Genomic DNA, 23539 nt, shown 5'->3' with positions numbered 1-23539 from the left:
TAAGTGCCTGAGGCCAGTTTTGAACTCAGGAAGATGAGTTTTACTGACTCCAGGCCCAGCACTCTATCCACTGTGCCACCAAGCTGTTCCATTATGCATGTAGTTTTCCTAATATTAAACCAACCCCATGTTCCTGGTGTAAATCCAATCTGATATAGTATAAAATCTTTTAAATATGTTGCCAAAGCAGTCTTGCAAATGTTTAATAGTATCACATTAATATATTGGTCTTTAGTTTTCTTTTTTATTGCTTTGTCTCTTATTATTTTGTCCCTCCCTGGTTTAGATATCAAAACTATTTTTGTAATAGAGGGAATTTGGTAGAATCCATTTTTTCTTATTTTTGTAAGCATCTTATATAATATTATAATTACATTTTTTTTAGTTTACAATAGAATTCCCTTCCAACCCATCCAGTTATGGGGCTTATTTTCTTTTTTTAAGTGTTCATTTGTTGATATTCAGTTTCTTATACAGCGATTGTATTATTAATAGTCTATATTTCTCATTTTATTAATCTGTATATTTTATATTTTTGCTTTTTATAAAATCTACTTGCTAATAATTTTTAGACTTTAATATATTTTCAAAAATCCATCCCATAATACATTTGGTTCCAGCATCTTATATTAGTTAACTCTGTGTGGATCTTTATATTTCAAGTGTGTTTCTTGTAAACAGTATGTTGTTGGTCTCTGCTTTCTAATACAGTCTGCTATTCTCTTCCATTTTGTGGGTGAGGTAATTGATAGTCATGTCTATTAACTATATATTCTCCTCCATCTCTACCTCATTTTTCTCTCTTGATCCTCCATCTTTTTTTTCAAAAAATAAGGAGTGCACTATACATGAGTAATTGATGCAATTTGCTTCTGTTTCACAACCCTTTCTTTCTTCTCCTTAACTAGACCTTGACTCCTGGATCTCACACTTTCTTTACTCCTTTTAATACCCTTCACTATCAACTCTCTAAAGTTGAAGTTGATTTTATTCATGATTTTCCCCTCCCTTGTACTACCCTCCCGCTAAACTTGTCCTTTCACTCTTCACCTTCCCATAGTTATTGGATTTCTACTCCTGAGTGTATCTTTGTGTGTGTGTGTGTGTGTGTGTGTGTGTGTGTGTGTGTGTGTGTGTATATGTTTATGTGTTTAACTCTGTTTTTCTGGTTCAGATATGAGTGAGGGGTCATGTCATGACAACACCTTTACCCTTTCCTTCATCTGTGTATTACCTCCTGTTAGTAAGTTGTACCAATAGTACAATAGTAAGTTGTACCCCCTTCTTTTCTTCCCTGATTTATTCTTTTCTCTGCCCCCATCTTTTCTTTTCTTTTTTAAGTCCACCAAAATGAGCAAATCTACTTCTTTCGACTCATTTCTGATATTTTCATTACAAATGTTTGAAAGTTTTTTATGCTGATACTGTTTTTCAGAGTAAGTTACTCTTGATTGCGACCATTTTGTTGACTTTTGGGATAGTATATTATAAAATCTCTCTTCTGTGGTGGTAACTGGGAAGTTTTATGATCCTCACTGTGGTTCCTTCTCTGATGTCTCTGATATCACTGCTTGTGACATTTTTTTTTCACCTGAAAGCTCTGGATTTTGGCTCTGACATTCTTATGGGTTTCTTTTAGAAGGTGATCAATGGATTATTTCTATTTTCACTCTGGTCTTAATATATCGGGGCTATTTTCATTTATGATTTCTTGTATTGTAGCATCTACACCTTTATTTCATTATATTTTTCATGGAGTTCAATGCCTCTTAGAATATCTCTCCTTGATCTCTTTTGCATGCCAGGTGTTTTAAATAGAAGGTACTTTTTATTTAAATCAATTTTCCAATCTTATGATACTATTTCTTTTTGTCACTTAGAGTTATTGATTTTATGTCTTAATCAATTCTAATTTTCTTTTAAAATTAATTTATTTTTACTTTTCAATATTTACTTCCATAAACTTTTGAGTTTTAAATTTTCTTTGCCTCCCTCCCCTTCTCTTTCCTCAAGAACACATACAATCTGATATAGACTCTACATATACATTCATATTAAACATATATTTGCATTAGTCATGTAGTAAAGAAGAATCCCAGCTAATGAGAGGAACCACAAGAAAGACAAAAGAAAACAAAACATAAAAGAGAGAACAAATAGTGTGCTTTGATCTGCATTCAGATTTTATAGTTCTTTCTCTGGATATGGATAGCATTTTACATCTTTTGGAGTTGTCTTACATTCTTGTATTGCTGAGAAGAGCTAAGTCTATCAAAGTTGGTCATTACAAAATGTGACTGTTATTCTGTGCAGTGTTGTCCTGGTTTAGCTTCTTTCACTCAGCACTTTTTTTTTCCACTCAGCATCTATTTTTTCATATGACTATAGATAGCTTTAATTTCTTCATCTGAAAATTGCCTGTCAATGTCCTTTGACCATTTCCCCATTGGGGAATAATTCATATTCTTATACATTTGATTCAGTTCTCTATATGTTTTAGAAATGAGGCCTTTATCAGCAACAATGGTTGTAAGAAATCTTTCTCAAATTTCTGCTTCCTTCCTAGTCTTGGGTGCATTGGCTTTGTGCAAAAACTTTTCAATCAGATTTATCCATTTTGCATTTCATAATGTTCTCTGTCTCTTGTTTGGCCACAAACTCTTCCACTCTTCATAAATCTGACAACTAAACCATTCCTTGCTCTCCCAGTTTGCTTATGGTATCAACCTTTATTTGTAAATCACGTACCCATTTGGACTTTATTTTGGTATACAGTATAAGATGTTGGTCTATGCCCAGTTTCTGCCCTACTGTTTTCCAGTTTTCCCAGCAGCTTTTGTCAAATAGTAAGTTCTTATCCTCAATTTAACTTTCAAAGGTCATTACTTGGGTAGGGTTTACTATGTTTCATTATGAACCATTATTTTCCTGCTTTTTTTTCCTATGGAATTATTTTTATATTTATTGTCTCTTGATTTATTTCAAGTGGCTTCATTCACAGAATGGTGTCCCTTTCTTAGGAGTATTTTTCTCTTCCTGTGCTTCCACTATTTGAACTCTACATGGCTTCTTTCATTTTTTATTTTTTGCTTCCAAGTGTCTTCTGCTTGCCTCTTGAGGATCTGGATTTCTCTTTGAGTCTGTCTTCTAGACTCACTAAACTAACTTTTAAAGGTCATCCAGAGGCATGGGCTGTAATTCTTCATGCTATAGCATCACTTTCTCTCTGATTCCCTCAAAGGAATTATTTGTATTCAAAAAGAATCATTTTATGGCATTTTTATGGTTAGTTTAGCACCTTGTTATCAGGTCCCATTCTTGTGGTTAGTTTTGTGAAAGACCAACTCCTTTACACTTGTATTTATTTTCTTATCTTTTGCATATATTTATATATCTCCCTCAATAGAATATGAACTGCTTGAAGCAGAAACTTTTTTCTTTTTTTTCCTTTGTATCCTCAATGTGTCTAGCACATTGCTTAACATGGAGTAGTCATTAATCATTGCTTTGATTGATTGATTCACCATTCTGATACAACATTCTGTCCCATATGACCTCTTTCCATAAAGATACCATTTGTTAAATTATTTTCTTTAATATGACTTGAGAGAATTAATGCATTCTCTTGACTTCCTGCTCTTGAAGGAGTAGAGACTTTCTCTTCCATTCTGTCTCTGTATGGGATTTATCCCCTCAACCCCACCCTTTTCTTTTCCTATCTTCCTCTCCATATTATATTTCCTCATTTATATTCTCTATTTTGAAATTTGAAGAAAATACCAATTTAATGGAGATTAAAGAATTCTGAGATGGATTACTCCAGAAAGTGAAGAAAGTTGGTTTAGTAGAGTTTAGCATCTAGAAGAGACTGGGAAAAGTGGAAAATAGGTTCAATTAGAGTTGCTTCTTTGAGTTTCCATGTCTCAGTGGGTCACCCTTATACCCTGAAGACCATAGATCTCCTTAAACCCAAGTGACTTGAGGAAACATACAACAGGCATCAAGGAATGGTGCAGGGATACAATAGTGGCAGACCTATAGAACAGAAATGATTGACAGTAAGAAGAATATTGTTAGTAAAAAGCAGAATGATGTTAACACAGAAAGGCAGTTAGGTGGCACAGTGGATTGAATACTGATCCTGGAGTCAGAATGACTTACCTTCCTGATTCAAATATTGTCTCAGATATTTACTATCTGTGTGACCCTGGGCAAGACACTTAACCCTGTTTCTCTCAGTATTTTAATCTATAAAATGAGTTGGAGAAGAAAATGGCAAACCACTTCAGTATCTTTGTCAAGAAAACCCCAGATAAGGTCATGAAGCATTGCAAGATTGAAAACTACTAAATAGCAACAAATTAACACAGATAAAAATTGGCTAAGAAGAAGACATTAATAATGAAAGAAAATGCCTTCTAAACTAACAGGTACTTTGTAGAAAAGGAAATTGAATTCCCCCAGGGAAGATGAAAATAATAGAAAAAATTCATTGCGTTTATCCTGAAATGACAATGGAACAATCCCCAGAATACAAGAAATGGTTTAGAAGAATCATGAAATAGAGGATAGTGTGTGAGATAATGATTTTTTTGGTATGGGGAACTCCCAAGTGAAAGAACTCTATGTACTGATGCAAGTTGGCTCTTTGTTTGCAAGTTGTAGCCTTAGAAAGTTGTTGGGGCACTGAGAACTTAAATAGCTTTCCTAGAGTCACATAGTTACTAGGCATCAGAGGTGGGAACTGAACTCTGATATTCTTGGTTTTGAGAACAATTCTGTTCACTATGCCATGCTTCCTCTGTAATTAGCAAATTAATTTTAGCTAGAGTCACAGCTATAAACTTCAAAACATTAATTTATATGTACTATGTATTACTTTAATTTATTGACATAAACAGTTCACCAAAAATCGAATATTTTACATACTTATTAGTCCTGCATACTGGCTAATATAATTATATAAAAATAAAAATTAGTTAAGCAGGACAATTAGGGTCATGATCCCTGTCCTCAGTGAACTCATAGTCTCTATCAAATAAGGTGGGAGTGGTAGGGTTGTGGGAGGGGAAAATTGAGGGAGAGGGAAGCAGGATTCAAACCCATGATTTCATCTGTGTGAAGAACTCTCAGTGTGGAAACTCTTCCCCACTTATACTGATCTATAAAAATTAACAATTTGTCTCTAGCTTCCAATTTTGGAGAGCTGACAAAGGCAGTAAGTGCTTCATAGTCACACTGCTAGTGTGTATCTTCCTGACTCAAAGACTGCCTTTCCATCACTACACCATATTGCCTTTCTCTGGAGGGCAGCAATTCTTTAACCTCCCCTCAGAAGCAGGAAGGGTGTATTATCCCCTCAGAACTATAGGGGTACCTTATGCTATCAACTCAAGTCCCACATTCTGAGATGTGTTACACCACCTTGTTAACCACTAGTAATGGTCCAGTTCCATTTAACCAATTACAAATAGGCTTTTATTTCAAAGAAATAGCAAGAACAAAAAGTACAACAAATTCCCCTAAATGCTGGGGGATATACTTTCCCTCATGCCATCAGAGAGCCTAGGAGACAATGCATACTTAACATATTTTTTTTACATAGGATTGATCCCACCAAGTTCATGTCCAAATGTAGCATTGCCACTGGATGTGTACATGTCCTAACTATTACTGCTGCATCTTGAAGGCTGTTTCTCAAACCATCAATACTACTCTGTTTACTAAGTCCAGCATGAAGTCTATTTATGTACTTCCTAGTGGCTTGCTCTTCTGACCTTTCCAAACTCATAACATAGCTATTTCTCAGCTGCTTAAAGCAAGAAAGAATGGAGATGATAGAAACAGGCACAACAGCAAAGATTTGAGCTATGAACTTATTCCCCAGTAGGAGAAGACCCAAGGTACCTTTCCCAAATAGAGACCCTCAAAACCATATCCTACTTTTCCAATATCAGAAAGTCCAGAAGTAGTCCTTGTCAAAAGACTGCTCTGGCTGACTATTGTTTTTTGAGTACACTCCAGTTTTGAGTAACTCGTATAGTAGATAGACATAACGAATCAAAGAGAGTCCTCTTCATCATGTGGAAACAAGAACTGGTTCAAGAATGTCAGTATATGTTGCCTCTCTGGGAGTGAGTTACTTTCATTACTCATCATGCTTTTTTAGTAGCAGATACCACAGCCTTTTCTATGTGGCTGATTGCATTAGCCAAGTTCACTGATACCTTAACACCAATCCCCTCCTTCATTGCATGAGTTATGAAGACAAGTGATAAAATTGTCTAAACCAGGAATGTTTATACAAGATAATATGAAACCTATACGCAAGATGTGAAAGAAATCATTTGAAACTTGTTAAAAGAGTCATTGTCTACTTCCTCAAGGCAAATGCTGTGGGAAGTGGGCTCTGGACTAGGCTTTATTGAATGAGGATATCAAAGCTTGACACAAAGAAAGAAGTAGGCTCTTGGAAAGGGATAGGCAAAGGCCTAGAAACCAGCTAGCAAGGAGATATTAGGTTAGCTTAATAGAAATAGATTAAGTATAGGCTGGAGAAGCAGGAAATGAATGGTGCTTGTTTAGAGGAGACCAGAATCAAAGACAACTTCTACTAAACCTTACCTCTTGGTTTCTAGTCCCTAATCCTTACTTCTTGATCCAACAGGATGAACCAGGAGGTAATTGAGATTTTCAAGAGTCCTTTCCTTTCTTTCTATCACTTATCACTTCTGCCATAAAATTAATTTATGCAGAGCCCCCATTCAATTATATGAATGGTCCACATTTCTTAGTGGATATCCTGGATTTTATTTCTCCTACTGAATTAAATTGTCATACTTGACCAGTTATTAAGCAAGATTATCTTGGTTATACTGGTTGTTATGAAACTTGTGGTTTGGATTGAGTTGAGCTAGACACTACTTGTACTTTCCTGGTTTAGTAGCTGGCATTCATATTTTACAATTATTATTCACCATTTCAGTAGCTTCTTCTCTCTCAGAAATTTCCATTAAATGTCTAGGTTCTTGTACCATGTTAATGCTTTTGTTGAGTCATACTATGCAGCATTGCCCCTGGCTAACTTTCCAGGAAAGGTAGTCATCAGGCTGCCTCGTGAATTATACTGGCAGCTGAGGTGATTTTTTTTTTTATTTAGAAAGGCAGAACTTGGGTTTTTAGACCTATAGTTAGAGTTCCACCTTTCATAGGCTCAGTTATAATGGGGAACTTCTCATTCATAAATGTGAATCTAGAGACTTTAAAGAAGAGATTTAGAAGGCACTTTAGGGGACATCTACTGTATTTTTCATTCTACATTTGAGGAAACTGAGGCCTGGAGAAGTAAGGTTATTTTTTGAAGGTGACCTGGATAATAAGCATCAAAGGCAGGATCTGAATCCCCCACTTTGAAGAGCCATTACTCTTTTCATTGTACTGCATTATCTTTGAATATTTAAAAGTCATGCAGAAGTATGACTAATTGTATTCTAATTGACTCCAGAAGGAAGAACTGGTAGCCATGGGAAGAAGTCATAGGAAAGAAGATTTCAGTTTAATGTAAAACATTTCACTGTTTTTCTGTATTTATTTCTTCACTTAAAGAATCTAACGTTTCCTTAGTATAGTTACTCCTTCCACTATTGGCGATCTCAGTCTTTATACACCTCAATATACTGTCTTTATATGTTATGCTAGCTTCTTAAAAAAAACAAAACAAAAAACTTATTGGCTAACCTTCAATTACAGGATCTCTCCAAACTTAGCTGAGCTGGTACTTGAACAAAGACATACACTCATTGGGTCATATACTCAAAGTCTTTCCAGTTCAGTAAACTGATAAATCAGTTAGTTAAGAAGCATTTATTTATTTATTACCTGCCAGGCTTTGAGCTAAACACTAGAGATGGAAATGGAAACAGAAAGGAAGATAATCCCTACCCTCAACGAGCTTACAATTATAATGAAGGAAGATAGCATAAAAGGGAGCTGAAGGGAGGAGGGGTAAGGATGGTGGCATAGTGGCTAAGTGAAAGCTCAGTTCCATTGACACATGCTATATGAAGTTTTTACTGATCTCCCTATATAAAGTCTTTACTTCTAGTACCAACCCCCACCCTGAAATGACCATGTATATTTCAAATCATTTTCATATCAGAGATGATTGGTCTGCATCCTTGATCCAAAATGGAGATTTCAGGAAGAAGTAACTAATGAAAGAAGGGACACATAGGACAAAGTCAGAAGACAGATGAAGAAATCTTATACTACTGGGAGAAAAGCCGGAACTTGTGCTCTATTGGCATGGCCTTCACAAGTTAAGACTCACCTCTGTAACATGATGAAGTATTAATCAGCCACTAAGCATTTATTTATTACCTACTAAATGCCATTAATAGTGTTAGACTCTGGAGATACAAAGACAAAAATGAAATAGTCCTTATCCTTCTGGATTTGGAGTCAGGGAAATCCTAGCCCTGATACTTGCTAAATTTGTCAAGTCACTTAACCTCTCTGAGCCTCAGTTTCCTTATCTGTAAAATGAAGGGACTGGACAAGATAACCTCTAAGGTGCTTCCAGCCTAAAATCCTATGAATACTGGTGACTATTCAGTCCATATTAGTACTGCAAACACAAAAAGTTCTGTTATTCCATTAACATCTGAAGCCTTTCTATAGGTTGATTGGCAGGAAGTTTGTGTTAAAAGTATTTGCTAAAGTTTGCACTTTTATTGTCTCCCTTAAAACTTAGTTGTTGCTTTCGGGAGAAGAATAGATGTAACTTTAAAAAATGTTTTTCATTCCCTTTGGCTAATCTTCCCACTTCCCTAGGCCTAAATGAAAATGACCCCAAGATGCATGCAATTTTGTGAACTTCAAATTGTAGATTCCACATAACTCAAATGACAGAGCCGTGAAACCCAGCTCTTTCATTTAGACTCTGTGAACCACTGAGACTTGTGGAGTGTAAGTGAAGTCAGAATAATGCCCTCAAGGTAGAACATCAGGGCCAAAATTCTGCCCTGGGTTGCATGCATTCAGCTAGCAATGGGAGCTGCTCACTCTTAACCCAGGGCTGAATTTGGCCCTCATTGTTTTAATTATAGAGCTATAGTGTGTGGGTTAGAAACTTGCATTTGACAGCAGCAAAAGAAAGAGGATATTGTATGCCTTCAATCAGCCTTGTATTAGGAGATCCTTAAAGGGAAAATTATGTGAAAGGAAGAAAGAGGACGAAAACAACAAACTAGCAAGTTCCCAATTTCAATATAATTTGGAGAAAATGACTGATTTGGTTTGGTCATATTGCCAGAACAGATGACTCAAGGCTTCCAAACAAGAAATGGAAACCAGAAGGATGCCTAAAGCCTGGAGGAAGAACAAATTGTGAAGATATGATTGACTGTAATGTTTCAAAATCAACCTCACCAAAGATGAGCTTGGGCCACTGCCCAGAACAAAATTGAATGGTGATGTTCATTTAGGTCCTGACTATTGAAATGAAATAAAATGTAGTAATTGTGCTCTGTTAGCTATATGGATGTGTTAATGCTTTCCAATTTCCCCAACTAGAGATCTGATGTCACTTTACCTGTCATTCCTATTTTATGCTTCACTGGTGATTGTTATTGCTGCTCTGGACTCTTGCTGAATGCCAGTTTTTTTGGCAAAAGCTGTGATCCAGGTGATAGGATTCCTCTCGTGTTGGATGTGGTTTGCTACAGGTGGCTTTGGAACTTGGAAATAATTTCTTTGATTGACCTTTTCATGCCTTAAAATGCTATCTAGATCTATCCTGACATCCCTAGCATTTGAAATCTGCCATATCCTAATGGTCATAGCAATCTGACTAATCTCATAGGACAGGAACCCAAGGTCTTTTATCTTTGACAAAGCCACCTAATTTAGGCAAAGGTTTGGTTTTCATAGGTAACACTTTAAATCTGCACTTCCCCTTCTCTGCCAAACAGAAACAGGATGGTTCAGATGGGCATGTCCTGCATTTTGAGTTGGAGAATGGGGGTTCAAATCTTGGCTTTATCATTTACTACTCATCACATAAGCTGTATAACTATAGCAAGTAATCTCCCTGGGCCTTTATTATCAGTAAAATGAAAGATTGGGCAGGAAGAACTTTAAGTTCCATTTCAATTTCACTTAGAAATCTATGATCCTAAGATTCCATATAGTGATTTATTAAATGATATTTAGACCATTTTTTTCTCTAACACCCCATTATGCAATAGGTATCAACCTCCTAAAAAGACAGCCCTTAGAAAAATGACACAATATTTTTAGTGGCAAATATGAAAAGAAGGATAGAAAAAAGCAACATGTAGTTACTGATCTCTGGAATCCTGCTTACCAGCTTAGAATCTTGGTCAATCTCCTGCTACTTCTATTACTACTACTACTATTACTACTACTACTACTACTACTACTACTACTACTACTACTACTATCACCACCACTACTACTACTACCATTTATATAGCACATTTAATAAGGTTTATAAAGGGCTTTAAAAAATATTATCTCATTTGATCCCCACAACAGCTCTGGTAGATAGGGATTATTATTATCCCCCTTTTATAAATGAGAAAACTGAGGCAAACAGAGGTTGAGTGATTTGCCCAGGGTCATACTGGTAAATGTCTGAGGCTAGATCTGAAGTCAGGTTCTGTTCTCTATCCACTACACTTGCCTCTTTAAAAAACAAGCTAGCATTTATATCATACTGCAAAGTGTCCAACCTGTTAACTCATTTGAGCTACGAGGTTAAATGGGATTCTGCTCTACCAATAATAGTATTTGAACACATTGGTGAAACAACAAAAATGACTAAAGAACCAAAATAATAAACAAATGGTTCACAGGCATTAGATAAGACATTGGATCATTCCATTCCTTTGGAATGTTTTGTATTTGTCCTCCCATACATTGAAACTGGGCTAAATAGCTATAAAAATTTATACAATTAAGTTTTTAGATACCCTCAACTCCAGTCTTCCCAAAAGACAAAAGAACATGAATTGGGCACATGATGTCTGAGTGAACATATTGAAGAACTGAGTGTCCTTAGGTTCGTGCTTTAAATCTTGGGAACCTATGAATCAATTAATGAGTGACAACATTAAAGCTTCTTTGAAGATTTGGCTGACTGTAAATAAACCACTGAGACTGAGTATATGCTGTTAATCACAGGAAATTCCATATTTCTGTGCATCCATACAATCAACATCTTTTCATTGACTGTGACAAGACCTTGGAGCCACCAACATGTTAATTTGTTTCAATACACATACACACAGAGACGGAAATGAGGAGTAAAATCATTTATTTTGTAGGCTTTGGCACAAATCTGTATTCAAGTGTGCTGTATACAAGCTGTGTCTTTGAGAAGGGGTGCAATGAACGTTTTGATCTTAATTTTATACACGTTATAAATACTATAAGGTTTTGGCTTTTGTTATACAATTGAGAACAAATGTGAATTCAGGCTGTAGCACATGGTGAGGACTCTCTTGCTTATTAATAATGATATGAAAATGACAAAGATCCTGACAGCAGGACCCTGGTGAACTTTGGTCCTGAACTCTATTTTCCATCTGTACAACTAGGAGGGTAACATGTGGCATCAAGATCATTCATGGATTTATAGATATTAAGGAGATGATAGTAGCTGGTATGAAGTTTATCAAGCTATAAATATGTTTGTGTATATATTTATATAAGTATGTGTATACATATATGTACAGTTACCTAATTTGATCCTTGTAAGTAACATTATTATCATTATTTTCCAAATGAGGAAATAGAATTGGAGAGGCTCAGCTGTACACATGTGTGCATATGTATGAATGTATGTATGTGTGTGTATATATATGTATATATTGCTACTTGCAGATGTAGAGTTAGAAAAACTGAGTTTGAATTTCTACTCACTACTTTCTAAGTCAAGTGTCATCTGAGGTAATTAATCTAAACTCTAACCTGAAGTTTCATCATTTGTAAAATAAGAATTATTTCCTTGGTGTTTTGTTTTTTTTTTGCACAAGGTTTTTTGTAAAGAAAAGTACCTTGCGAAATGTACATGGAACCATAATGGAGGACTGTGCACAGATCGTCTTGGGATGGTGTCTCTCCACACAGGGAGGCTAGGGGGTTTACTTTAGGGAAAACCAAGATAATGGGTGAGCAAAGTGCTTTGAGTAGGCTACAGAACATGGGCAGACATTCTACAACTGGCTCCAATTGGCTAACCACATGGTAAAGAGGAGGCTTTTGATTGATTATGGAAGTATTTTAAAGGACGTGGTTGGCTTCTATCATCCTTCTATGTCTCATTTGCTTCTGGGGATATTGAGGATTGTTTTGCTTGTGGTCTCTGGTGAAAAGCCATGCTGAAATCATGAAACCACCCCTCAGAGGTCATGTGACCTTGAGAAATGAACCTCTGTCCTTTGTTTTTTGTTGTTGTTTTTATTTTTTTCCACTATAGGTGAAGGGAGAGTCTACCTTGGGAATTTTGAAAGATTGGGTAAGAGAGTCACAGAAATCTGGGAGTCAGAGTACAGGCCAGGTCTTGCAACTAGCAGAGGACTGATACATAAAGAAGCAACTTTTGAAAATGACATTTGAGACTCCAATCAGGTGGTAATTGAGACTCAGTCTCATCTGGTAGTCATGCCACATAGAAACACGAATTTATTGGATCAGTGCTGTGTAGGAACTGAGGTAAATTGAGACTACTTTCTCCTCAGACTCCTGGTATGGTGTACAATATGTCTCAAAGTATTATAGAAAATATATTTTTTAACTTTATTCTTGCTATATATTCAAGGTGAATTTCATTTTTAAAATGTTAATCAGTGCAACATGATTAAGTAGAGATAAGAAGCTAGTTACCAACACCTAACAATGGGAATTAGGGGGAGAGACTCAACCATGCAGGGTCTCCAGCTGATGATGATAAAGAAAAGAGAACCCCCAAATCCCTCGGGATGCCCTAGAACCCTGATGGACAGATTTTGCCTGATTGCTAGAATAATGAGCCGGAGTGTGTACATGTAACATAAGCATCAGACAGCATTGGCAAGCAAGATATCAATCATCCCTGAGCCTGAGTCCTATTTGCACAATCCCGGAGAACTCATTCCCCTATCTCCATATGAGAATGGATTCCCTACTGGCCAACTACTCTTCTGGGGTGTGACATTCCTTTCAAGGCCAAGAACAAGCATTTATTAAACACTTGCTATGTACCAAGAGCTTTGTTAGAAAGGCAAAAACAGGCCCTGCCTTCAAAAAATCTCACATTATAATGAGGAAGATAACATGTAAATAATACATGGAAAGTAATCTCAGAAGAGGCACTACTAGCAGCTGGAAGGATTAAGAAAGGCCTTTTGCTAAAGGTGAGTCTTAAAGGAAGCCATTGGATCTAAGAGGCAGGATGAAAGGGTAAAGTGTTCTAGGAATGGAGGCCAGCCAGAGCAAAGCCATCGAGGTAGAAAATAGATTGTCTTGTCCAAGAAAGCCAGTATAGTTAGACTGCTGAATATGTAGAAAGGAGTAAGGTATAGTAAGACAAGAGAAGTAGGAAGGGGTCAGTTTATGAAGAGCAGTAAGTGCTAGATAGAGAAGATTATATTCTATCTTTGTTGCGTTGTTGTTGTGTTTGTCCTTTGTTCTCAAAGAGGACCATGGCATCAAGATGATGACATGTCTTGCAGTTGACTTTGATTTGAATGAGGGAGGGCTGTGCAAGGTCCCCAGCCTCACTTTCTTCTCCTGAGCCATCTGGATCCAGTGGCCTGATATTCATCAGGACAACTGGAGATGGCCCAGGATGCAATGTGAGACCCTGGCCCTTTCAGGCTAAAGTCTTACGGCATTCTCAGTTTGAGTGGGATACACCCATTCAATGAGTAGGCTTCTTTAGGTAGTTGCTCAAGGGATGGCCTATTTAATCAAAAAACAAAAAATCAAACTGTGGGGATGGAGTGGTTTAAACTTATCTAGCACTCATTGCTTTCCAAAGGAAAGGAAAAAATAGTTGCCCATTTTTCTTTGAACTCAGCCTCTGGGGTGGATGGGTTAAACTAGAAGTATCTTCCCAGTGATATTTTCCTCCCAGTGATTATTTTCTTTGGCTCCTTCTGGGTAATTTTAAAGGAAACTCAAGAAACTCATATCTATTAAATATATAGGCACAAAACTCCAGTTTCTCAGATCTACAAACAGTAGTCAATTCTAAACTTTGTCTCACTGCAAATAAATACAAAGCCTTCTTTTCCATTTTGTTTCTGTCTCTAACCAGGTAAGACTGTAGAGAGCAACACCCATGAGAGTTTTGCCCTCTTTCATTCTATAGATGTCACTATAGAACAGATTCAACTCTCTTCCAAAGAGTTTACAGCTATCAATGCTTTTGTCAATTATAACTTTTTAAGACCTAAAAATATCCACATGCAAATGAACTGATAGACATTTCCCAGAAACCATCATTATCTCAGTCATTTCTCTCTGCCTTCAGTTCATCTGAGCGACTGCTCTCTAGCTAGTCCTCATAATAGGTTTTGTTTTTTCCCCCATTTTTTTCTGTGAGACTTTATCTTTTCCTAAGTGTATTTTATTAGTTTTCCTTACACAAATATTCTTTTTCTACCCTTTTCAGCAACCAAACCATTCACATATAAAGGGAACAGTGTGTTTGTCCTTTGTTGCCAAAGAAGACCATGCCATCAGAGAAATAATGACATGACTTGCACTTGACTTTTGAGTGAGGGATGGCTGTGCAAGTCACCAGCCTCATTTCTCCTCCAGAGATATCTGAATCCAGTGACCAAATATTCTTCAGGATGACTGGAGATGACCCAGGATGAGGCAAGTGCCCAAGGTCACACAGTTAGTGAGCATCAAGTGTCTGACGTAAGATTGAACTCAGGTCCTCCTGACTCCTGCACTGGTGCTCTATCCACTGCACCACCTAGCTGCCCCTAGATTTACATCTAAAAATTTACATCTAAAAGGTCTCAATAACTTTCTAAAAGACCAGTGATCTCAGATATATTTCATATTTATACCAAACTACCACATTAAATTTTGTTCAGTATACTCTCACCTCCCTTTTTCAATTCTATCCACCTTCAAGGAGATCTTTGATTCCTTCTTCCCACTATCACAAACTGATCTTTTCTGGCTATTTTGTTGGGAAAGATTTAATAGATTAATTGATGTTTAAGTTTAAGTGATAGTAAATAGATGAATGTGTTACACGTTTGTATAATTGTGTACAATTATGTTATAAAATTTTAAAAAATAATGATCAACACCCAAATTATTTGGAAAAATAACAGTCAGCACAATTTTCCAGAGAACTATACCAAAACAAGCCTGTTGGACCTGAGCTCCTTAAACCAAACCTAGTAGATGGATGGATTTCTTCTTTATCTCCTTATAAGGTTGACTGAGAGAATTTAATGAGGAAGTCTCCCGGATTTCAGTGTATTAGGCCCTTGAACAGGAGCAGAATGAAGGTGATTAGTACATAATTGCCTGTTTTCTGGGAACTATTTGGTCATCCATTCAGCATAAGACCACTAAATTTAAAGACAAGTGACTGCTAGGTTCAAATCCCAGCTCTAACTTTATTGACTATGTGACCTTTGGTAAGCCATTTAACCAGTGTATCAATTTCTTAATCTATAAAACAGAGATAATAATATCTATACTGCCTATCTTACTGGGTTTTAGGATCAAATGAAATAATGCATATAAAGTGTTTTATAAATTGTAGAGTGTCATAAATATCAGATATTTAGATTACCTTTTCTCATTAAAAAGACATATTTAAAAGATTATACAATGAATGACTTGTTTCATCTTGGGGAATTCACTTAATTGCTCTGATTCTCAGTGTTCTAACCTATAAAATAAGTAGGTCATGCTAGATGATCTGTGCCAGATTTAAAGCTATGATCCTATTTATATATACTATGCATCTTGGAAAAGCAAATTAATAAGCAGGAGTGTTTTCTTCATAGCTCAAGGAAGATAGATGAAGTTTTATATTCATCAGATTTTACTGGTAAGAAGTTTTCAAATTTAATGTCACATTCATCACCTTACAAGTATCATGATCCTGGTAAAAGGAATTCATAGCATTTCTACTTCTCAACTAGGGACACCTAGGTGGTGCAGTGGATAGAGCACCAGTGCAGGAGTCAGGAGGACCTGAGTTCAAATCTCACCTCAGACACTTGACACTCACTAGCTGTATGACCTTGGGCAAGTCACTTAACCCCAGTTGCATCATCCTGGGTCATCTCCAGTCATCCTGATGAATATCTGGTCACTGGATTCAGATGACTCTGGAAGAAAAGTGCGACTGGTGACCTGCACAGCCTTCCCTCACTCAAAAACAAAGTCAAGTGCAAGTCATGTCATTATTTCTCTGATGACATGGTTTTCTTTGGCAAAGAAGAACGAACACACACTTCTCAACTAATACAAAAGGAAACTTAATTATTTCTGATGGTAACCTGAATACTTGGAAATGATTTAGGAGAAGGGGCTTTTGTCCATAAGCAAAGGCAAAATTGCCTTTTCCATAATGCTCTTACATATAACTAAGAGAAAATTCTTTGTTTTCATCCCTAACAGATTGTTTGGGTTTTACAAAGGAATTCTCCCACCCATCTTGGCTGAAACACCAAAAAGAGCAGTGAAGGTGAGCATTATATACCTTACCTTTGGAAAAGAAGTTTCATAATAATAGAGATACTTATGAGATCAGAATATTTTATAGTATTTCTCAACATTCTGCATATGAGTCATTCTCAACATCCTGTGTATGGGTAAAGTCATAAAGGTAAAATATTGAACTATTTTCAAGGCCCTGAAAGTAACACTGAAAATCTATAGCAGACCTTGAATTATAATTCCTTTCTCTCTGAAGTATATTTAGCAGCTCTTAGGTTCTTTCTCCAAGTAATTATACTAATTTGTTAATAAGTAGTTAATAAGGCAGTAGTTTAGATATTAGATTTCCCAATTTTCCCTTAGAATAATTTTCTTCCAAACACACCTCCCCACAATCTATCCCTTGGATTAAACTTGAATCATGGCACCCAACTATTTCTCCCAAATCAACCAGCATTTGGTAAGTACTTAACTATGTGTCAGGCACCATTCTAAATGCTGAAAACTCTGAGGTTTTGTGATAGACATTATCCTTAATTATCCATACCAGAAAGCAAAGTAAATGAAACAGGCAGTTAGCACATTAATTTGGTTCATCGTTATGTTTGCTGTATCCTGTTTGAGAATTTGTGTAGTAATTTTTATGATCCTCAATTCATTTCTTTAATGAATTAATTAATATTTAATATTATTGTATATAAATATTAAATATAATACTATTTAATAATTTATTTAATAATTAATTAATTAATTAATATTCTCTGAGCAATGCTATATGGCTGCAAATCATGGAATACCATGATCTTGGAAGAATCAAATTTATACATACTCCAAAAACAATGGGAAAACACATTTTCCCCAAACTTTTTCTTCTTTTGAACTTTCCTAGTACCGCCAAAGGGCAATATCATATCCCCAGTCACTCAGGCTTATAACTACAGTTATATCCTCAACTCATTTTTACTCCTTCAAATTTAATTAATTGCAATTTCTATCATTACAACATCTTTCATACGTATCAGGTTGCCACCATTTATCCTATTCAGACGTGTTATAAAGAAGTTCATTTAATTTATCTCAAAGATTAAAGGAATGGTTCAATATTAGGAAAATAGTCAACATTATTCATCATATTGAAAAGCAAGATTACATAATTATGTCAATGAATGCAGGAAAAGAGTAGTCATTTACACTGAAAACACTTAAAAAACATAGTCATGACAGGGTCCTGTTTTCTTATATGACAACTCAGAAATACTAGTAATTTTACTAATTGTTATATGGGATACTCCTTCCTATTTTTATTTAACATAATACTAAAAATACTTGTGATAGCAATGTGACAATAGAAAGAATATAAAGGCGTAGATATCAGCAAAGAGGAGACAAAATTATTCTTATTATTACATGACATGACTGTTTCCCAGAAAATCCTAGAGAATCAATACACAAATAAACTGGAAAAAAATATAGTTTCAGTAAAGAACACAAAATGAATCCATAAAAATAATCAATATTTTTTTAAAATGACAACAAACTGAATTTGGAGCTAGAATAAATGAATCTATAAAGGATGGATGAACAAGCACTTTTTTAAGTGCTTACTTTGTGTTAAACACTGTGCTAAATGTTTGGGATAAAAAATGGCTTCATTTCCAGAATGTAAATGCATATTTGGACAAAGTCAAGGTGGGAGTTTGTTTTTCTGGATTATGCTTATTTATTGTGAGAGATTTATTTACTGTTCTATAGATATGTGGAGGGTAAGAGGGAAGCAGTGAAAAGGAAGAGTCAATAAATACTTATAAAATATTTTTTTAAAAATATAATGATGGAATAAATAAATAAATAAATGAAATAAAGGCGTAATGAGAGGTTAAAATTTAGAAATAAAATCTCTGACAGAAAGAATTAGAAGAATAATAAATACCTCTTAAGACAAAGTAGTAAACTGTACACAAATAATACAGGAGACAATGAAGCACATTAGAACAAAATCACAAAGTAATTATAAAGTACATACTATCAAAAACAGCTTGGAGAACAGATCAGAGACAGATTTTTCTAAGAATCATTGGATTACATGAAAAACATGACATAAAAATAAAATAAAAATGTTTGGCTACCGTATTTCAAGAATGAATCCATGAAAATGGAACAATTAGAAAGTCAAACGTGAAAATAAAAAGAATCAAATAATCCCCTCCTGAACAAAACTGCAATTGAAAACTATGATTTTCATAGCTAAAATATTTCCAGTAGAAAGAAAAAAACACACTAGAAGCCAGAAAGAGTTCAAGCAACAAAGAACCCCAGTCAGTATCATACAATACTTGGCAGCTTTGACTAGAAAAGAGAGAAATTCTTGGAATACAATATTTAAAAACAGTAGATAAAGAGTTGCAATGAAGAATAATTTACCCTATGACAATGAAGATAATTATCCTGGAGTAAAATGAATCTTTAATGGAAAAGAGGACTTTTGCACATTCCTGGTGAAAAGACTAGAGTTTGGTATAAATATTTGTTTAAAAGAGGGAATGTTCTTGAAGTGTCATATTTCTAAATGTATTACCAAGAGGTGATCATAAAAACTATAGTTAAAATAGAAAAAAAAATGATCAATGAAATAGATTAGGTACACATCATACAGAGACAGCTGAAAATAGTAGCATGACATAGGATAAATGAAAAGACCTCAACTACTCAAGTATGAACTCAATGTTTGATTTAAAAGCTTGAAAGCAATCTGTCATAAATTAAGTTTTTAGATCAACATCCCACATTATGTAGCACACAAGATATAAATGAATGTGTGACATAGACAGACAGATATGTAACTCATATGTATCTCATAACTATTTAGAAGACAAGGAAGGAAATAACTTTTGCAGCTTGGATAACATAAGAGTTCTTGACCAAAGAAGAGATAGGAATGATCACAGGAGATAAAATGGACACGTAATTGAATAAAATAAGAAAGATTTTGGATAAACAAAAACAGTGCTGTTAACATTAGAAGGGAAACCACTAAGTAGGGGGAAAACCTTTGGCAGCAGCTTCTCTGATAAAGTTCTGAGATCTAAGATACTTTGTCCAGGTACATTGCTTAGGTGAGACTATGTCCTAATCAATCAAAGACTTTATACTAAGTGGAAAAAGTCCTTGAAAGTCATGAAATGAGCTGGAGTTGTGCCAACAAACAGTTTGTTCCAATTGGTTTAGGACTTGGTTATGCTGTGGGAAGCTTATATAAAACTGGAAACTAGTTCAAAACCTAAGAGATTAGAGTGAGTGTTGGGCTGAAAGAGCATAAGTCTAGCTAAGTCTTAGGGAACAAATCACTTAGGGGAAAGGTGAGTAACTTGGGTTTAGCCTCATTCTCTTTCTCCCCACCCCTTTACTGGATACAGACCTAATGAACTTTGGAGGGCAAAAGAATTTGGAATTTTTCATCATTGTCCTAACAATTTTCCAGATATCAGCAGTTAATAGCAGTATCTATAAAGGGAGCTAAGAACAGACTGAATTCAGTAAGGAAAAGCGTAATGAAGACTCCACTAGGGACCTATAAGAAAAGCTACAGAGGCAGAGAAAAAGAGAAAAGGATGAACTCTATTAATTTCATGTAATAATCTGAACAGTAAACATTCTTCTTCTGTTTTTCCCCCTGCATGGGAGGCCAAACTGTTTGAAGCAGTTATCCAAAGAGGCTTGTTCTGTCACTTAAAAGTCTAAAAAAAGCTTAATTAACAAACATTTGACTTGATTGAGAAATAGAGAAATACCTCAAATAAGGGTAATGCTAGTTTAGAATGTGAACTTACTTGTTAAATCTTTTAGGGATGAAGACAGAATATTTTTAGTTTCATTTCGTAGTGGAAAAAGTAGTAGATAGTAAAGCTAATTTAAAGAAAGTTTGACAAGATGACAGACTGGACATTTTCTCCAGTGCCCATTAACTCTCAAAACTCCTTAAAATATCAAAATAGGAATCATGTTCCAGGTATAAAATGATTCTAATTGAATTCACAAGAGAAGGAGGGAGAGAGGGGAGAGAGAGAGAGAGAGAGAGAGAGAGAGAGAGAGAGAGAGAGAGAGAGAGAGAGAGAGAAGACAAGAGGGAAGGAAGGAGGGAGAGGGAGAGAAAGAGAGAATTCCAGTATGTTAAAAATATCTTTAGGTGGTAACACTAGAGACTGATAATCTTTAAACTGTATACTAATTACCATTCCTTATGCTCTTATCAGGGATACTCAAAGCCATTCACCAGTGGCTTTGTACCTAGGGACCATATTAACAACCTTTTTTGCTGCAAAGACTTTGAAAGCAATCCCATCCACTACATGACCCCATAATACAAGTGGCAGAATAGTCACAAAGGAGGAAGGGTATATCAAAGCATCCTTCATTTTTTCTGGAGCTTCCCCTTAGATAGAGACCTCATGCCCAGACTGAAGAGATCCTGTCTAAAACACCGTTTATACTCTCTCAACCCTGAAAAAAACAGTAAATGTTGGTTCAATATAGCCAGAGAAGGAAAGGAGAAAGATCAAGACAGGAACTTCAAGACCTAGAGGGAACTGGAGTTAATTACACCCTTCCCACAACAGTTTTGTTCTTTCAAAGCTACTCAGGGCATGGATATAAGCCACTGAGTCCTAAATCTCCCAACTTGGAATAAGACTCATGTAATTTTGAACCCTAAACTTGGGAGTTGGTGGTGAACTCTTTCTCTATCCTTGGTTTTTAGAGATAACTCCTTACTTGTTTATCTAACTAGAGAAAAAATTTTGGTCTGGAAAGATGATGAATAGGGATAAAAGGAGAGTAAAACATACCTTCTAGAAATAATAGATTTCATTTGATCATGGTTTCAGAGCTGGAGAGAAAGGAAAGAATACATGTGAGGGGAGGCAACATAGAGAAATAAATATATTTTCAATTGATTAAAAAGACAGCCAGGGAGTAGGCAGTAAAAGGAAATATAGCTGGAGTCTGCCTAAAATAGTGGTCTGAAGCACTCATCAATCAAGAGAATATTGGTTTATAAGACTGTAGATTTAGAACCACAAGAGACCTCAGAGGCTATCTAATCCAGCTCTCTCATTTTAGACTTGAAGAAATTGAGTCCCAGTGAGTTTGTGACAATAATTTTCTGAGGCTTCACTTGAATCCAGAACTTCTTTTTGGGACATGATTTTTGATTTGGGCAACAGGGTAAAGGATGAGAAGATCAACAGAAATACATAATGAAGTAAAGTGTGGCTGCAATATGCCTCTAATAATATGCCAAGAATTGTACTCACTAATCAGCATAGCAGATCACAAGGCAGAATTTTTAGAGATGAAATGGTTAAAATTTCCATGACACAATCATTGGCAGAAAGGAGGCTAATGAAAAGATGGCTCGTAATTCATGAGTAAACTAAGTATGGCTAGGACCTGACTGAAATAATAGACCAGGTAAGCACTCACCAATCAATACAATAAGGCCTTAGGGAAAAGTTCTGGTAATGAAAGAGTTAAAAACCTTCTGGGCATAGTCACTGCCTCTGACAAAGAAGAGGCTGGAGAGAAGATAACGGGGAGTAGAGAATGAAGTGAATCATCTCTGGGACCTATCTGAAATAGTCGGACAATAAATGATAATTAAAAAAAAAAACCTGAACTGCACAATTTGTTGTTTGAAAGAAACACATCTAAAAAGCAAAGACATACATGGAACAAAAACAAGAGTCTGGAACAAAATTTACTATATATCGGATGAATCCCAAAAAAGTGGTTGCTGAAAGCAAAAATAAAAACCTTTAATAACAAGGGATAAACAGGCAAAGTACATTATGCTTAAATAAACTGTTGTCAGTATTAAACATAAATTGCAACAAATGGCATAGCACTAAATTCTGAAAAGAAAAATTAAGAATTTTACAAAGACAAAAATAGTAAAATGATAATAGTGGGACACTTTAATATTCCTTGCTTAGAGTTAGAGCAATCTAACAGAAATATCAACAAAATAGAAAATATAGAATTGAACAAGCTATTGGAGAATTTATAGCTAAAGGAATTATGCTATCTTCTGTATGGGACCTCTCTTTTCCTCTCTCTATCTCTCTGTCTCTGTTTCTCTGTCTCTTTCTCCTACTTGGAAGATATGTGTGTATATGTATATATTTATGTGTATATGCAAACATATATGCTTGACATATATATATGTGTGTGTATGCATGTGTGTGTATGTGTGTGTCTATGAGTATATGTATTTCTCAGCAAAATGAAGCACCTTTACAAGAACAGATCCCATGTTAGGGCACAGAAAAATTGTAAGTATACATTAAAAAACCAGAAATTCCAAACATACCTTTTGTAGAGCATAGTGTAATAAAAATAGTCATTATAGGGTGCACAAAGGAAAAACATAGGCCTAAAAGTGTCTTAATAAGGAAGTCCTGAACAAATTAGAACAAACAAAAGAGCAAAGTACTGAAACAATAACATTAAATACAAGGATAATCATGAATCAATATATCAAAATTTTTGGAATGCAACTAAAGTAGTCCTCAGAGGTGGGGGAAAAACTATATTCCTAAAATATACATTAACAAAATTGAAAAAAAAGTATTCTTTTGGTTTTGTTTTGTGATTTCTTGGTTTATCATAAAGTCATGAAATCACAAAACAAAATCAAAAGAATGAAAAAATGGAAGATAATGTAAAATATCTTATTGGAAAAACAACTGACCTGGAAAATAGAATCAGGAGAGACAATGTAAAAATTCTGGGACTACCTGAAAACCATGATCAAAAGAAGAGCCTAGACATTATCTTC

General features: G+C 35.4%; 1 protein-coding gene across 3 annotated transcripts in view; it reads left to right on the top strand.

Moving 5' to 3' along the window:
* SLC25A21 (solute carrier family 25 member 21) overlaps positions 1-23539 on the top strand; it is a 759060-nt gene that overhangs the window by 652292 nt on the left and 83229 nt on the right. For all 3 annotated transcript variants that reach the window (XM_072629746.1, XM_072629748.1, XM_072629747.1), the window contains one exon: positions 16669-16735. In XM_072629746.1, coding sequence (XP_072485847.1) covers positions 16669-16735 — 67 coding nt within the window. The remainder of the gene's footprint in view (positions 1-16668; positions 16736-23539) is intronic.

The sequence above is a fragment of the Notamacropus eugenii genome, chromosome 1 (genome assembly GCF_028372415.1).
Source record: "Notamacropus eugenii isolate mMacEug1 chromosome 1, mMacEug1.pri_v2, whole genome shotgun sequence".
Lineage (NCBI taxonomy): Eukaryota > Metazoa > Chordata > Mammalia > Diprotodontia > Macropodidae > Notamacropus > Notamacropus eugenii.
Note: the sequence above shows the minus strand (reverse complement) of the source record. Positions and strands in the feature narration are given on the sequence as shown.